Source organism: Carcharhinus amblyrhynchos, chromosome 3, assembly GCF_965287045.1.
Source record: "Carcharhinus amblyrhynchos chromosome 3, sCarAmb.v2.hapA, whole genome shotgun sequence".
NCBI classification, from domain to species: domain Eukaryota; kingdom Metazoa; phylum Chordata; class Chondrichthyes; order Carcharhiniformes; family Carcharhinidae; genus Carcharhinus; species Carcharhinus amblyrhynchos.
In genome coordinates this window covers 17,223,840-17,241,923 of record NC_137326.1, presented here as the reverse complement: position 1 = coordinate 17,241,923, position 18,084 = coordinate 17,223,840, and the positions used below count along the sequence as shown (strand labels likewise).

Sequence of the window (18,084 nt, the reverse complement as noted above, 5' to 3'; positions counted from 1 at the left end):
GCTGGTTTTAGGGGTGGGGGGGAGAGAAGGGTGCCCTAATCTCAACATTAAGAGACAGGCCCCCTCTACCCCATTAATCAACATCGGGACCACCCCCCCACCCACCGATCCATTATCACCAGCAATCTCCCCTTGCCAATATTGTCACTGGCAATCCCCCTCCCTTCCATCTGTTGTCACCCTGCCCCTTGGCAGCGTCAATCTGGCACTTCCTCTGACAGTGTTAACCTGGCACCATGACACTGCCCTGCCATGGTTCCTGACCACCTGAGGGTTAAACCAGCCTTCATGCTCCTGGTATGATTACCTCGAATGCTGGAGAACAGTACTGATTCTTGCTGGTGTGACATCATGCTGATAGGGAGGAACATCTGATGTTCCCGGAAGATACCACATTTGAATGTATTTAAATTGGTGGTAATCAGGTTCACGCTCTTGCTGGATACATATCTGATTATGTTACTGGTGGAGGGTTAGGGAAGATGACATTCCATGATCTCTCTGGTGAAAATCCTGTTATGGCTCTCTTTTGAGAGTTAAAAAGTTAAAATTTAAATTTTATTTATTAGTTACAAGTAAGGCAACACTGCGATGAAGTTACTGCAAAATTCCCCTAGTCGCCACACTCCAGCACCTGTTCAGGTACACAGAGAGAATTTAGCCTGTTTGGGTCAATGCACCTCACCAGCACGTCTTTCAGACTGTGGGAGGAACCGGAATGCCCGGAGGAAACCCATGCAGACATAGGGAGGATGTGCAAACTCCACACAAACAGTAACCTAAGCTGGAAATCGAACCTGGGTCCTTGGCATTGTGAGGCAGCAGTGCTAACCACTATGTCACCATGTCACCCCCTATTAATGGCCAACCCCTGTTAGTGACCATAACAGATTTGCGCCTACATCAAACATGCCCAGAAAACCCTCAGCCATTAAAATGTGGAAAAGTCACCCCTATAAATGTTTACTATTCACTAAGATAATAACTGTTGTCATTTTCTGATTTTTTCTGCTTTTGAATTACTAGATGCTTTGCTATCTGATTTTCCTTTATCAGTGCATAATGTTGGGCAAGTCAAACAGTAAAATTTCAGAATGGTCAGCATTAATGTCATTGTACAATCTGCTAACTCAGACATTTCTGTTTGGTAACAGTGCACAGCTACTTTACTTTTTATGTCAAAGTTCGCACCTACCTGTATGAGGATCCGTCACCAAGTTTAGAATTGCATCTGGTTTACCATTAATGTTGAAACAAACGGCATCACTGTGATCATTTATTGAAATGATGAAATGAGGATCGCTGTCAACTTGAAAAAGATGTCAAAGTTTGAGAACATGTAAAGTATTGTCACTTTTATACAAAACACATTTCACATTTGGAATATTGTCTGCAATTCTGGTCACCTCACTATAAGGAGGATGTGGAAGCATTGGAAAGAGTGCAGAGGAGATTTACCAGGATGCTGCCTGGTTTGCAGGGTAGGTCTTACGAGGAAAGGTTGAGGAAGCTGGGGCTTTTCTCTTTAGAGTGGAGGAGGATGAGAGGCGGCTTAATAAAGGTTTATAAGATGATGAGGGGGATAGATAGAGTGAACATTCAGAGACTACTTCCTCGGGTAGATGTAGCTGTTACTAAGGGGCATAACTATAAGGTTCATGGTGGCAGATACAGGAGGGGTGTCCGAGGTAGATTCTTTACTCAGAGAGTGGCTGGGATGTAGAATGCACTGTCTGCTGTGATAGTGGAGTCGGACACTTTAGGAACTTCCAAGCGGTTATTGGATAGGCACATGGAGCACACCATAATGATAGAGAGTGGGATAGCTTGATCTTTGGTTTGGACATAGCTCAGCACAACATTGAGGGCCGAAGGGCGTGTACTGTGCTGTGCTGTTCTGTATTCTATGTTCGATGTTCTATGGGTTTTGAGTCCATTATGTTTCAACTTCACACATTTGCTGGAACTCACCAAAGCTCCTGAGGCAGCACAATCCAAACCCATGACTGCTACCATCCAGAAGGGCAATGGAGGCAAACACCTGGGAACACCACCGCTTGGAAGTTCCCCTCCACACCACTCAGCATCCTGGCTTGGAAATACACTGCCATTCCTTCACTGACAATGGGTCAAAAACCTGAAACTCTGTCTCTCTCTAACTGCACTACCTGCACCAAAGAAACTGCAGCGATTGAAGAAGGCACTTCATCACCTCTCAAGCGCAACGAGCAGTGGGCAATGAGTGCTGGCCTAGCCAGTGACACATAAATTCCATAAATGACATTTTAAAAATTGTTACAGATGCAAAATAATCTTGAAAGGCAGGGATTTAACCACAGAATCCCTACAGTGCTGAAAGAGGCCATCCAGCCAATTGAGCCTGCACTCACTCTCCAAAAGGGTTTCCCACTCAGACCCTCTCCTCTGCCCATCCCCGTAGTTCTGTGCATATTCCATGGTTAACCCACCTAACCTACACATCTTTGTATACTAAGGGGCAATGTAGAATGGCCAATCCACCTAACCTGCATATCTTTGGACTGCGGGAGAAAACTGGAGCATCTGAAGGGAACCCATGCAGACATGGGGAGAATGTACAAACTCCATACAGATAGTCACCCACAGCCAGGATCAAACCAAGGTTGTTGGCGCTGTGAGGTGGCAGTGCTAATCTAATCACCTGCAGCTTTTTAAACAAAAGAAGACAGATATCCAATTTTGAGGAAACTACTATGGGGGCAAATCAGGGAAGTCCACTGGACCTAGTCTTTCTTAACTTTAAAAAAACTTTTATAGGAAATTTGAAATTAGGTTACATTACAAGAATCTTGTGGTATCAGCAGGGATTTCAAATGTTGGATTAGAAATGAGCTTAAATTCCGCAGTATTAGTTAAATAATAAGTTCTGCCTATAGGTATGCTGCTAATGGTGACCCCCTTGAGATAGGTCCTAGGTCCATTACTATTCACTGACTTCATCAGTGACTGTAACAGCGGTGCTGGGAATGTGGCCAATAAGTTTGCGGATGACACCAAAATCTGCGCGAGTGATAAGGCATGCAAAAATTGCAATTAAATGCAGTGTTTAAAATATGCTAAGGAAGCAGATTACACAATGGCAAATCTAGATAAATGCAATGACATACATCTTTGTCAGGCCAACACATATACAGGTATCCTTTGCTGGGAACACAAGTTGAAGGAGAAAATAATATTGGTGTCATGCAGTGCAGATCAATTCAGCAGCAATGTAGAAAAATTGTAGCTAAAGATGACAGGAGATTGGATTTTGTGAATAGAATTATGAGGTAGAACTCAAAGGACAATTTTGTCACAATATGGGTCACTGGTGAAACTTATCTGAAGTACTGGGCCGAGTTTTGATCCCGCATATGATGGACGAAATAATGGTCTTGGAAAAGGACAGCCACAGTTTCATTCCTGCCTTAAAGAACGTTCAGTATTCAAATAGGCTCAAGGATTGGTCTATTTACATTAACATTTTAGACTTGATGTTAGCCATATAGAGTTTACAAAATCCCTTTTCACAGATTATTCCAGCTTAATGGATGAGGGAGGTGTGGATAAACTACAAAAGACTGGGGATGGGCCATATGTTAGGCAGTGCTTCTTTTCCTAAAGAATAGTTAGCCAGTAAGCCAGCTGGTGTGGCAGATGTTGACCATCTGAATGCCTTCAAGAGTAAGCTGGAATAAATCTGCACTGGGACATGCATTGCAACATATTGAGCAAGTTGAAAAGTCTCTCTCTCTCTCTGGTTTTACAAAATGCTGCTGGTTAGCTGAAAGCAGCCTTTCTGAAGAGGGGAATCGGCTGTTTGTGGCTTGCCTAAAGTCTCTGGTGTTTTGGGAAGTTGGTCTGGCGATTTCCCAGTCCCTCCTGCTGACGGGATTTACCAGTGTCACCAAAGTCAATGGCATTTTGGCTGGCTCACTGCATCTGCAGACTGGAACATCCCGGCCTAAGTGTCTTCACAGATTTGTCCACATAATCTGCTGGACTGAAGAGAATGGAGAGGAATTTTGCTTTGCATTTTTACCTAATTGGTCCTGGAATTTTTTCTCCTTTGCCTTTCCCAGGCCATTGCATGGCTACAGGGATGGAGAAAGGGAGAAAAGGTTTAAACATAAAGCTCTGGTAATCCTGAGTGTAAGCAATCTTGATGGATTACCTGGTCTTTTTGTGTCCATTAATTTCATATATAAATATACATGGCTGAAAGGTTTATTAATACAACTGTATAAAGAATAAATGCTTAAGTTGTGTCTTACCAGAAGTGAAAGCACGTCTCCCTGCAGAATAAAAGATGAAAATTAATGTATAACTATGATGTTAGTGCACCTTCAGGAAAGGTTTTTTTAAATCATGATTTCTGCAGCTCTCACAGCTTCAGTGTTTCTCAGCTCACAACCTCAATTTGTTTCTCTCATTGTTGCCAAGCTACATACCAGAGTCTTTTTATTGCTGCTTAACCAGGAATTTGTTTATTTTTACTGGGATGTTTATGACTCTGCATTGTTAGGATAAAACAAGGCAGGTCAGCTGATAGGAATCTTTTTTCATTTTCAGTTTGGAGCTGTAAGTTTGAGTTTTAGGTTTAGAAAGGACAGCAAGTTGAAAAGTCTCTCTCTCTCTCTGGTTTTACAAAATGCTGCTGGTTAGCTGAAAGCAACGCCTTGCCTTTCTGAAGAGGGGAATCGGCTGTTTGTGGCTTGCCTAAAGTCTCTGGTGTTTTGGGAAGTTGGTCTGATTTCAAACTGTTCTGACTCTATCCAGAGAACTGCAGGCTTCATCCAAAGGTCTCAAGTCCAGTATCGCGTGAGCAACAGCCTTTGCTGCGTTAAGCCTGCAAAAAGGGTCTTTTGTCTATGGGACTGGTTTGATTGGAACACATTCAATATATTTGTTAAGGGTTATACATGATAGTGGTTGGTCTGTTTCTTGTTAGTAATTGATAAGCATTTTTGCTGATTTTACTATACATGTTAAAATTTATTCATAAATAAACTTTGTCTGATAAAAACTCCCTAGTAGGTCATTTGATTCAAAACTCAAGTGAAACATATCATACTTATGCTAGACAAATTCGAGAAGCAAAACTTATGATCCAGGCCGGCTTCATAAAAACATTTTTATTTTGTTTCTGAGTTTCTGACCTGAATCATAACATAACCAAGTAACTTAAGTACTTCATTGCTGAATCTCCTTGCAATATTTCTAGGAATAAGTATGTTTATTAGGTGTGCCAGTTAAAAATATGAGTGGTTTCACAAGTAACTGATTTTAAAATTTGCATCCTTGCTTTCAAATCTCTCCATGTCCTCGCCCTTCTCAACCTTTTCCTTTAATCCACTTTTCTGCAAGTTACCAATCAAATATTACATTGGTTAAATACAATGAACTCAAACACTTTGCTTCGCTTTGCAAGTGGTTAATGGCAAAAATGAGAAGTGTGCAAACATCAGAAATTGAAGGACACTTGCCACATTACAACTGATGACCAGAAAGTACCACGGAATGGACTGATCCATTTGTTCAATTTGCCTTAATTGTGTTTTTTTCCCCTGATGTCTCTGCATTCCTGAACAGCTTATAATTTAATTGAAACATTACATAACTTTGAATGTAGTTAAAATAATGGAACTCACAGAGACTTGCCTCCAAATATTCTCTTCCCCTCTTCCATCAACAGTACGATGCACCTCTTTCCATGTATCTCCCACCACCACCACCCCTCCCCCAACCTATTCTTCATGTTCCATGTATTAAAGTTACAATCCAGCTACACATAAATCTCCCTTCATCATATAACCATTACAATTTTAAGGAATCAGCATGCAACTAGGACTTCTGTGAATGTGCAATATAACGTGCATTCTTCCATCTTCGATAGGCTGAAGGGCCTATTCTGCACTGTACGCCTCAATGTGCTGGGTTTTTCAGCCGTGCTCGCCTCAAGGTCCACCCGAGGCCAATGGACCTTTGCATGATCTGCCCCTGCCTGCTACAATTCCCGTGGCAGATGGGATGGGCAAATTCCTCCCCATGACTCTAACTCTTGATTGTTTCGTTCTTTCACTGGTATTTTTATTTTCACTCATTGGCATGAATTCTTTCTTTCCCATTCTGGCATCGGCTTCTGCTTCTTGTGAAGTTACCAGACCCAATCTCTAACACTATGGTAAATGAGATGGCAATGGCTTGAAATCATTTACTTCCTTCAAATATTTGATCTGATAAAGAATCTCTCACAGTGGAATAACCTTTTATCACTTTCTCACTTTTCTGTGCTGCTGCTTGTTAGATGAGAAAATGATAAAGTAAGCTTTTGTAGCTGCACAAGGTGATAATACTGCTTCCAGCAGAAGAAGATTCACATCTCGTTACTCTTATCTCTCCACAACACCTTTGATAAAGGATGTGTATTCCTTGTCTGGGTCCCCAGGATGGTTAAACTGCACTTCAAAATTGGTTTACAAAAACTTACGATGCGTGTATCTTGGTGCATTCTGCTGTATTTGCTGTCTCTCAAAAGTTGCTGAAAAAGAAAAGATATATCTATTTGTAACATTTTTTAAAGATCTGTGTCTAGTGTGTAATATTACACATGCATCTCCATTAAGGACGGTCACCTCAGCACCTCACTGTACCGCAAGCCCACAGACAATCTCACAATGCTCCACTTCTCCAGCTTCCACCCTAAACATGTGAAAGAAGCCATTCCCTATGGACAAGCCCTCCGTATACACAGGATTTGCTCAGATGAGGAGGATCGTGAACATAAGAAATAGGAGCAGGAGTAGGCCATCTAGCCCTTCGAGCCTGCCCCGCCATTCAATAAGATCATGGCTGATCTGTCGTGGCTCAGTTCCACATTCCCGCCCTCTCCCCATAACCCTTAATCCCCTCGCTTATCAAAAGCCCATCAACCCGCGTCTTAAAAATATTTAGCGAGGCAGCCTCCACCACTTCAACGGGCAGAGAATTCCAGAAATTCACCACCCTTTGAGTGAAGAAGTTCCTCCTCAGCTCCGTTCTAAACCGCACCCCCTTTATCTTGAGGCTGTGCCCCCTAGTCCTACTATCCTTTCTGAGCGGGAAGAGTCTCTCCACCTCTATCCTATCCATCCCATTCATCATCTTATACGTCTCAATGAGATCTCCCCTCATTCTTCTAAACTCTAACGAGTACAAGCCTAGTTTATTCAGCCTCTCCTCATAGCTCAACCCCCTCAACTCCGGTATCAGCCTAGTAAACCTCCTCTGCACTCCCTCCAAGGCCAAAATATCCTTGTGTAAGTGCGGCGACCAAAACTGCACACAGTACTCCAGCTGCGGCCTCACCAATGCCCCATACAGCTGCAGCAAGACCTCCCTACTTTTATATTCAATCCCCCTCGCTATGAAGGCCAGCATCCCATTCGCCTTCCTGACCACCTGCTGCACTTGCAGGCTGGGTTTTTGCGACTCATGCACAAGGACCCCGAGGTCCCTCTGCATCGTCACATGCTGCAGTTTTTCACCACGTAAGTAATAGTCCTTCCTACCATTATTCCTACCAAAGTGGACCACCTCACACTTGCCAACATTAAATTCCATTTGCCAGTTCCTGGCCCATTCGCCCAGCCTATCTAGATCCTTCTGCAGACCCTCCACACCCTCCGCGCAATTTGCCGTTCCACCAATCTTGGTGTCATCAGCAAATTTCGACACCATACACTCAGTTCCCTCCTCCAGATCATCTATATAAATGGTAAATAGCTGAAGCCCCAGCACCGACCCCTGGGGCACTCCACTAGTCACCAACCGCCAATCCAAATAGCACCCATTCACCCCCACTCTCTGCCTCCTATTTGACAACCAATCCTCTATCCACGCTAACACCCTACCCCCAACTCCATGTCCCCTGACCTTCTGCAATAACCTCTTGTGAGGTACCTTGTCAAACGCCTTCTGAAAATCAAGAAACACCACATCCACCGACTCTCCTCTATCCACCGCCCTAGACACATCCTCATAGAACTCTAATAAATTCGTCAGACACGACTTCCCCTTAACGAAACCGTGCTGCGTCTGCTCTATCAAGCAATTCCCCTCAAGATGCTTCGCTATATTCTCCTTGATGATGGATTCGAACATTTTACCTACAACAGATGTTAAACTAACCGGCCTATAATTCCCTGCCTTTTGCCTGCCACCCTTCTTAAACAACGGCGTAACATTAGCCGTTTTCTAATCTTCCGGCACTTCCCCGGAATCCAGCGACGTTTGGAAAATAACCAACAAGGCATCCACTATCACCTCCACCAAATCTTTCAGAACCCTCGGATGCATTCCATCCGGTCCTGGGGACTTGTCCACAATCAGTCCCTTCAGTCAGTCGAGCACCACCTCTCTAGTAACAATAATGTCATTGAGACCCTCCAGTCCTACCACTTTTCCATCGCGAACACCTGGCAAATTATTCACGTCCTCCTCCGTGAAGACCGAAACAAAAAAGTTATTCAAGACCTCAGCCATTTCCCCATCCCCTACCACTAAGTTCCCCCTCTCATCCTCTAAGGGTCCAACGTTCACCCTAGCCAGCCTCTTCCTTTTTATATATTTATAAAAACTCTTGCTATCCTTTTTTATATTAAGTGCTAGCCCAGCTTCATAGTTTCTCCTACCCTTCTTTATCAATCTTTGTTGACATTTAAACCTCTCCCAATCCTCTTCTTGCCCACTACTCTTAGCTACTCTAAACACCTCCGCTTTTAGAACATAAGAACATAAGAAATAGGAGCAGGAGTAGGCCAAGTAGCCCTTCGAGCCTGCCCCGCCATTCAATAAGATCATGGCTGATCTGTCGTGGCTCAGTTCCACATTCACGCCCTCTCCCCATAACCCTTAATCCCCTCTCTCATCAAAAACCCATCAACCCGCGTCTTAAAAATATTTAGCGAGGCAGCCTCCACCACTTCAACGGGCAGAGAATTCCAGAGATTCACCACCCTTTGAGTGAAGAAGTTCCTCCTCAACTCCGTTCTAAACCGCCCTCCCTTTATCTTGAGGCTATGCCCCCTAGTCCTACTATCCTTTCTGAGCGGGAAGAGTCTCTCCACCTCTATCCTATCCATCCCATTCATCATCTTATACGTCTCAATGAGATCTCCCCTCATTCTTCTAAACTCTAACGAGTACAAGCCTAATCTATTCAGCCTCTCCTCAAAGCTCAACCCCCTCAACTCCGGCATCAGCCTAGTAAGCCTCCTCTGCACTCCCTCCGAGGCTAAAATATCCTTGCGTAAGTACGGCGACCAAAACTGCACACAGTACTCCAGCTGTGGCCTCACCAGTGCCCTATACAGCCGCAGCAAGACCTCCCTACTTTTATATTCAATCCCCCTCGCAATGAAGGCCAGCATCCCATTCGCCTTCCTGACCACCTGCTGCACCTGCAAGCTGGGTTTACTTTCCTTCACCTCCTTCGTTATCCACGGCTTATTACCTCTCCTCCTACGGTCCTTTTTAACCATCGGAATAAATTTCTGCTGAGCACCAAGAAAGATCTCCTTAAAGATCCTCCACTGCTCCTCAGCAGACCTACCTTCCAACGCGCTCCCCCAGTCAACATTCGCCAATTCTTCTCTCATCCTACCGTACTCCCCTCTGTTCAAACAAAGGACGCGTGTCCGGGAACCCATTTTCTCCTCCTCCATCTGCACCAGAAACTCCACCATACAATGATCACTCTCCCCAAGAGGATCCTTCACCACAAGGTCCCTAATTCTACCCGCCTCATTACATAACACCAGATCCACAGACGCCTCCAGACGCTGAAAGATGCCCTCATAAGAACAGGATATGGCGCTTGACTCATAGATCGACAGTTCCGATGCGCCACAGCGAAAAGCTGCACCGATCTCCTCAGAAGACAAACACGGGACACAGTGGACAGAGTACCCTTTGTCGTCCAGTACTTCCCCAGAGCAGAGAAGCTACGACATCTTCTCCGGAGTCTTCAACATATCATTGATGAAGACAAACATCTCGCCAGGGCCATCCCCACACCCCCGCTTCTTGCCTTCAGACAACCACGCAACCTCAAACAGACCATTGTTCGCAGCAAACTACCCAACCTTCAGGAGAACAGTGATCACAATACCACACAACCTTGCCACAGCAACCTCTGCAAGACATGCCGGATCATCAATATGGATACCATCATCACACGTGAGAATACCATCCACCAGGTACATGGTAAATACTCTTGCAACTTGGCCAACATTGTCTACCTGATACGTTGCAAGAAAGGATGTCCCGAAGCATGGTACATTGGGGAGACCATGCAGACGCTACGACAACGGATGAATGAACATCGCTCGACAATCACCAGGCAAGACTGTTCCCTTCCTGTTGGCGAACACTTCAGTGGTCACGGACATTCAGCCTCTGACCTTCGGGTAAGCATTCTCCAAGGCGGCCTTCACGACACACGACAGCGCAGAGTCGCTGAACAGAGACTGATAGCCAAGTTCCGCACACATGAGGACGGTCTCAACAGGGATCTTGGGTTCATGTCGCACTATCTGTAACCCCCGTGACTTGCCTGGGTTCGCAAAACCTCACTTACTGTACTGGCTGGAGACAATACACATCTCTTTAACCTGTGATCAGTGCTCCTTCCACACACATTGTCAGCCACTTCAGGACTTGAACAGCAGGTTAGGTGTAAAGATTCGCATTCTAATCAGTAATCTCTAAACTGTCTGTGCTTTATATGCTCTGTCTGAGGCCAGAACTCTCCATTCACCTGACGAAGGGGCTAACCCGAAAGCTTGTGAGTTTACTATCAAATAAATCGGTTGGACTAAAACCTGGTGTTGTCAAACTTTTTACTGTGTTTCTAGTGTGTATCCACAGACTGTGTTGGATGCAACTGTAAGAAAGTTTTTAAAAGTATTATGTGCTTTCTAAAAGAATATCAATTTATTTGTAGTTTCCAGCCTGTTGCCTACTCTGCATGGTAGACAAGAGGAAGAGAAAGCTCAAAATATGCAGTTTAAATTTTAGTTTATTTATTATTATCACAAGTAGGCTCCCAGCTACAGTGAAAATCCCCTAGTTGTCACACTTCAACACCTGTTCAGGTATACTGAGGGAGAATTTAGCATGGCAAATGCACCTAACCAGCACATTTTTTGGACTGAGGAAGGAAACTGGAGCACCCGGAGGAAACCCATGCAGACACAGGGAGAACATGCACAGCTGTAAAGGACTGATCTAGGGTCAAGTGTGCGGGCACATCCTGATAGATGGGTGGCAAGAGGACAAGTTGATGGGATAATGAGCATGGCAATGTTCACCATTCATCCACACTCTGACTCTTGGTAGTTTTGACTGCATAACATCTGAACCTGGTAGTGGTGGCAACATATGTCATTTCCATTGGAATGTCTTAACAAACCACTCCATACTTTCAATCGTTCAGTACAGTACACTTTGATTAGGCAGCAACAATGCATTCCCATAGAGAAAACCATGACGGGCCATTTGATCCAGAGTCAGCTAACAGTTGGACAATATTTACCACTTTAACACTTACCTGCGAAGGCATCTCCTCCTCGGCACAGGGATTTTACCCCTAACGACCTATCTTTCAAATGAAGCCCTGCTTTTTGTCTGGATGAGAAAAAGTAAACCTGTGCCAGATCCGCCTACAACTCCTCACTCGCTCCTGAGTTGGCCTCCCTGATTTATATTTGAACCTGTACTCCTACATTCCCTCAGACCAGGGATTCATGCTCTACTAATATCTTTTCAGTGGCCCTCAGCACAGGTTATGAACATTATTGCCTAATAACACAACTGCGTTTTTCACAGTATAATTATGTTTCATGTTAAAATACCTCTGTTTGCTTTTAAAGAAGAATTTCATGGATCACCAACTAATGTCCTTCAATACAATTAAAACTCTTAGCTGCCTTTGATAGTCATAAGAAAAATCCCAATTTGTTCAGAAGTTAATTAATTTGTCAAATTAATTATTGATTTTTTAAAAAAAGTTTATTCATTTTAATACAGTTACTTTTAGTTTTAGGGCTTCAGAGAACTGTAATTAATAATTAATTGAAAGCTGAGGTCTGTATATTAGTAAAACAGAGTAAGAAGTCTCATAACACCAGGTTAAAGTTCAACAGATTTATTTTACAGCAAAAGCCACTAGCTTTCGGAACACTGACCCTTCATCAGGTAAGTGGGAGTTCTATTCACAAACAGGGCATATAAAGACACAAACTCAATTTACAAAATAATGATTGGAATGTGAGTCTTTACAGGTAATCAAGTCTTAAAGGTACAGACAATGTGAGTGGACAGAGCGTTAAGCACAGGTTAAAGAGATGTGTATTGTCTCTAGACAGGACAGTTAGTGAGATGTTGCAAGCCCAGGCAAGTCGTGACATGAACCCAAGATCCCGGTTGAGGCCGTCCTCATGTGTGTGGAACTTGACTATCAGTTTCTGCTCTGCGACTTTGCATTGTCGTGTGTTGTGAAGGCCACCTTGGAGAACGCTTATCGAGGATCAGAGGCCGAATTCCCATGACGGCGGAAGTGTTCTCCAACAGGAAGAGAACATTCTTACCTGGTGATTGTCAAGCAGTGTTCATTCATCCGTTGTGGTAGTGTCTGCATGTTCTCCCCGATGTACTATGCCTTGGGACATCCTTTCCTACAGAGAATCAGGTAGGCAACGTTGACCGAGTTGCAAGAATACGTACCGTGTACTTAGTGGATGGTGCTCACACGTGAGATGATGGCATCTGTGTCGATGATCCGGCACGTCTTGCAGAGGTTGCTGTGGCAGGATGGTATGGTGTCGTGGTCACTGTTCTCCTGAAGGCTGGGTAGTTTGCTGCAGACAATGGTCTGTTTGAGGTTGTGTGGTTGTTTGAAGGCAAGAAGTGGGGGTGTGGGGATTGTCCTGGCGAGATGTTTGTCTTCATCAATGGCATGTTGAAGGCTCTGGAAAAGATGTCCGGGCAAGTACTGGACGACGAAGGGTACTCATCCGTCGTGTCCTGTGTTTGTCTTCTGAGGAGGTCGGTGCAATTTTTCGTTGTGGCGCGTCGGAACTGTTGATCGATGAGTTGCGCGCCATACCCTGTTCTTACAAGGGCATCTTTCAGCATCTGGAGTGTTTTGTTGCAATCCTCCTCATTTGAGCAGTTCCTGTGTATACGGAGGGCTTGTCCGTAGGGAAAGGCTTCTTTAATGTATTTAGGGTGGAAGCTGGAGAAGTGGAGCATTGTGAGGTTATCCATGGGCTTGCGGTACAGTGAAGTGCTGAGGTGACCATCCTTGATGGAGATGCATGTGTCCAAGAATGCCACCAATTCCGGAGAGTAGTCCATGGTGAGTCTGATGGTGGGGTGGAACTTGTTGAGGTCATCATATAGTTGTTTCAGTGATTGTTCACCATGAGTCCAAAGGAAGAAAATGTCATCGATGTATCTAGTGTACAACATCAGTTGAAGGTCCTGTGCAGGGAAGAGGTCTTGTTCGAACCTGTGCATGAAGATGTTGACATATTGAGGTGTGAATTTGGTCCCCAAGCCAGTTGCATGTGTCTGGATGAAGGGCTGATTGTTGAAGGTGAAGACATTGTGGTCCAGGATGAAGCGGATAAGTTGTAAAATTGCATCTGAAAACTGGCAGTTGTCAGCATTGAGTGCTGAGGCAGTTGCAGCAATGCCATCATCATGGGGGATGCTGGTGTAGAATGCCGAGACATCCATTATGATGAGGAGTGCTCCTGGTTCAACTGCTCCATGTGTGCTGAGTTTCTGTAGGAAGTCTGTAGTGTCGCGACAAAAGCTGAGGGTTCTTTGTACAATGCATTTCAGGATGCCCTCAACATAGCTGGAGATGTTGTCACACTAGGTCCCATTGCCCAATACGATGGGATGGCAGTTTGCCTTGTGTATCGGGCAAGTCCCATGAAATTCTTCTTTAAAAGCAAACACAGTTATTTTTGCCTTGTATATCTTCGGGAGGCAGTAGCGATCTCCAACTCAGGGAGTACGTGGGATGAGAGCACGGAGGTGCTCTGAAGGTCCGAATCAAAGGTCTTGATCTGTCTGTTGAGTTGACGGGTGTGTTCTTTGGTTGGATCTGTGGGTAACTGTCTCACATGAGAACATCATCCACCAGTTACACAATACATACTCTTGCAACTTGGCATTTGGCCTCTGATCCTCGAGTAAGCATTCTCCAAGACGGCCTTCATAACACATGACAACGCAGAGTCGCTGAGCAGAGACTGATAGCCAAGTTCCGCACACATGAGGACAGGCTCAACTGAGATCTTGGGTTCATGTCACACAATCTGTAACCCCCACAGCTTGCCTGGGCTTGCAAAATCTCACTAACTGTCCTATCTGGAGACAATACACATCTCTTTAACTGTGCTTAACGCTCTCTCCACTCACATTGGCTGTACCTTTAAGACTTGATTACCTGTAAAGACTTGCATTCCAACCATTAGTTTGTAAATTGAGTTTGTGTATTTATATCCTTTGTGAACAGAACTCCCACTTACCTGACAAAGGGGCAGCACTCCGGAAGCTAGTGGCTTTTGCTATCAAATAAACCTGTTGGACTTTACCTGGTATTGTAAGACTTCTTACTCTGTTTATCCCAGTCGAACACCGGCATCTCCACATCATTATTAGTAAAACATACATCTTTTAAAATCAATCCTGTTTAATCAAACCTGTTGACCTATAAAGAAGGTGAATGCCAATTGCAAAATCAAAATTTAATGAAATGTAGTTTTATTCAAACATTACCATCCTGTGGCAATTTGTCAGCCACAAAGGTGTCATTCTCCTTTCCCTCTGGTTTTGTGACGACCATTGATGTTAAAGGAGTTACAAAGCTGTATTTGAGTGAAAGCTCCAGGATTCGGTCTGTTAGGTTTTTCTTTTTATTTGCATCTGCAGAAACTCTGAATATAACAATTAGTAGCAATTGTATCATATTCTTATCCAGTGCTGTATATACTTGTACTGCCATTTAAACAATGTTCCTGCATGTTTGATTTTGATTGATTTATTATTGTCACATGTATTAACATACAGTGAAAAGCATTCTTGCATGCTATACAGACAAAAAATACTATTCATAGAGAAGGAAATGAGAGTGTGCAGAATGTAGTGTTATTGTCATAGCTAGGGTGTAGAGAAAGATCAACTTAATGCAAGGTAAGTCCATTCAAAAGCCTGACAGCAGCAAAGAAGAAGCTTTTTTTGAGTCAGTTGGAATGTGACCTCAGACTTTTGTACCTTTTTTCCCGAAGGAAGAAGGTGGAAGAGAGAATGTCCTGGGTGCTGGGGTCCTTAATTATGCTGGCTGCTTTGCTGAGGCAGTGGGAAGTGTAGACAGAGTCAATGAATGGTAAACTGGTTTGTATGATGGATTGGGCTGCATTCACAACCTTTTGTAATTTCTTGCGGTCTTGGGGAGAGCAGGAGCCATACCAAGCTGTGATACAACCAGAAAGAATACTTCCTGTTTAACTTCGTGTTTAACTGTTTAAGTATTTGTTTAACTATATGTTTAACAGTTGACGTGATATTCCTCTGCCAGTTATTAAAATCAGTAATTAAACTGGAATGGTTATGTAGCCATTTTGCACAAGTGCAGCTATAGTTAGTAAAAATAGAGGATGATGAAGAGTTTATAGCAAAACATTAACCTGCCTTTCAGATGGATCCTACATGATACCAATCACTGTTTGTACATAAATTACATTTCTATATTTCAAGCTCACAGGCAGAAAACTCTTGTCACTTTACCGGTTCTCTAAGAGCTGTTGTATGGTCAAATAAGCCCACAGTCGCTCAGTGAAATCACCAAAAATGTATTGCTGCTGCTGGGTGATATTTTCAGCTTCTGATACCTTCACTTCAGTTTGTAGAGTTAGCTGTTCATTAGCCTGTTGGAAAATAAGGAGTTTGGCTGAACCCTCTATCTGACAGTTCCTCATTCCTTGATAGTAAGCTCGCACGTTGGCACAGTGGTTAGCACCTGCTGGCTTTGATTCCTGGCTTGGGTCACTGTCTTTGTGGAGTTTGCACATTCTCCCTGTGTCTGTGTGGGTTTCCTCCGGGTGCTCCGGTTTCCGCCCACAGTCCAAAGATATGCAGGTTAGTTTGATTGGCCATGCTAAATTGTCCCTTAGTGTCCTGGGATGTGGAGGTTAGAGGATCAACGGGGTAAATGTGTGGGTTTCTGGGGATAGGACCTGCGATGTGATTGTTGTGGTGCAGACTTGATGGGCCAAATGGCCTCCTTCTGCATTATAGGGATTCTATGGAAAATTTGTAATTAATTATCTTTTAAAGAACATTGAATCATTACAGTACAGAAGGAAGCCATTCCCGTCTGTACTAACCACAAGCCCGCACAGGCCCTATTCCCATAACCCCTCAGATTTACCCTGCTAATCCCCCTGACACTAGGGGCAATTTAATACGGCCAATCAACCTAACCCGCACCTTTGTGGACTGTGGGGGAAAACCGCAGCACCTGGAGGAAACCCACGCAGACACAAGGAGAACGTGCAAACTCTACACAGACAGCAACCGAGGCCGGAATTGAACCTGGATTCCTGGTGCTGTAAGACAGCAATGCTAACCACTGTGCCACCATGCCGCCCCTGATACTGTTAATTTGTAACATTTTCGCTATTAAGTGTTAGGCATAAAGCACACCTTAATTATTTTCATTCCTCTGAACCACAAAAATTGATAGGATTTGTAAATATATAATGTGAACAGATAATACTTTATTACGAAGTCCTGGGCTGAGATGTTTGGCTTCCAGCCAACTACAACTGTCTTTTTTTGTTCCTACGTGCTAGGTATGATTTCAACCAGCAGAAGGTTTTCCCCATTTTCACTGACTTCAATTTTGCCAGGGCTCCTGGATGCCACACTCATTCAAACAGTGCCTCACCCCTGTGATTCATCTCTTTTATCCATGTTTAGACCAAAGCTGTAATGAGATCTTAAACCCACTGGCCTTGCAGAACTCAAAACAGACAAACAAATAAATAGATAGCCAGGTCAATAAATAAAACAAAAGTAGGTACTTTGAATACAGATTAAACATGTTCCCATGAGTGGAAAAAGCAAATACTACCAAATCTAGCCCTGAATGGTTCATGGGATAGAAATTAAAGAGCAAAAGGGAAGCTTAAGGTAAATGTCAGGGTGCTAATTCAGTATAAAACTAAGCTGGTTATGCAAAGTGCAGAGGAGAACTGGAAAAGGAAATAACGTGGGCAAACCGTGGTAGCAGTAGGTACCATGTACAAGATGCACTGCAGCAACTCACCAAGGCTCCTTCGACAGCACCTTCCAAACCCACAACCTCTACCATCTAGGATCACAAGGGCAGCAAATGTATAGGAACATAACCACCTGCAAGTTCCTCTCCAAGCCATACATCATCTTGACTTGAAACTAGATTACCATTCCTTCATTGTTGCTGGGTCCCCTTCCTAACATTTCTGTGGATGGGCCTACACCACATGGACTGCAGTGGTTCAAGAACAGTAAGAAGTCTGACAACACCAGGCTTAAATCTGATGTTGTCAGACTTCTTACTGTGTTTACCCCAGTCCAACACTGGCATCTTCGGTGGTTCAAGAAGGCAGCTCACCATCACCTTCTCAAGGGTAATTGCAAATGGGCAATAAATGCTGGCCTAGCCCACATGCTTGGAAGAATATAAACAGTACATGAGAGCAGAGTAGTGCGTAACATTGAATACAAAAGTAGAGAGGTTATGCTTCAGTTGTACAAGGTTTTAGTGAGATCACATCCAGAGTACTATCTGCAGCATTGGTCACCTTCTTTAAGGAAAGATGTAAATGTGTTGGAAGCAATTCTGAGATTACCAGACTAATCCCTGAAATGGGTGGGCTGTCTTATGAGGAAGGGTTGTACAGGCTAGGTTTGTATCCACTGGAGTAAGAGAGGACTTGATTGAAACATGTGAGATCTTGAGGAGTC

At 43.9% G+C, this 18,084-nt stretch overlaps 1 protein-coding gene across 1 annotated transcript in view; it reads right to left on the bottom strand.

Annotated features, from left to right (window-relative positions):
- Window positions 1-18,084, bottom strand: part of LOC145336518 (inter-alpha-trypsin inhibitor heavy chain H3-like) — a 55,427-nt gene that overhangs the window by 9,571 nt on the left and 27,772 nt on the right. Inside the window, exons 14-18 of the mRNA XM_080181759.1 lie at window positions 15,862-16,001; window positions 14,854-15,011; window positions 6,509-6,559; window positions 4,293-4,313; window positions 1,196-1,309 (exon numbers count right to left, since the gene is read on the bottom strand). Of these exons, the coding sequence (XP_080037885.1) occupies window positions 1,196-1,309; window positions 4,293-4,313; window positions 6,509-6,559; window positions 14,854-15,011; window positions 15,862-16,001 (484 nt within the window). The remainder of the gene's footprint in view (window positions 1-1,195; window positions 1,310-4,292; window positions 4,314-6,508; window positions 6,560-14,853; window positions 15,012-15,861; window positions 16,002-18,084) is intronic.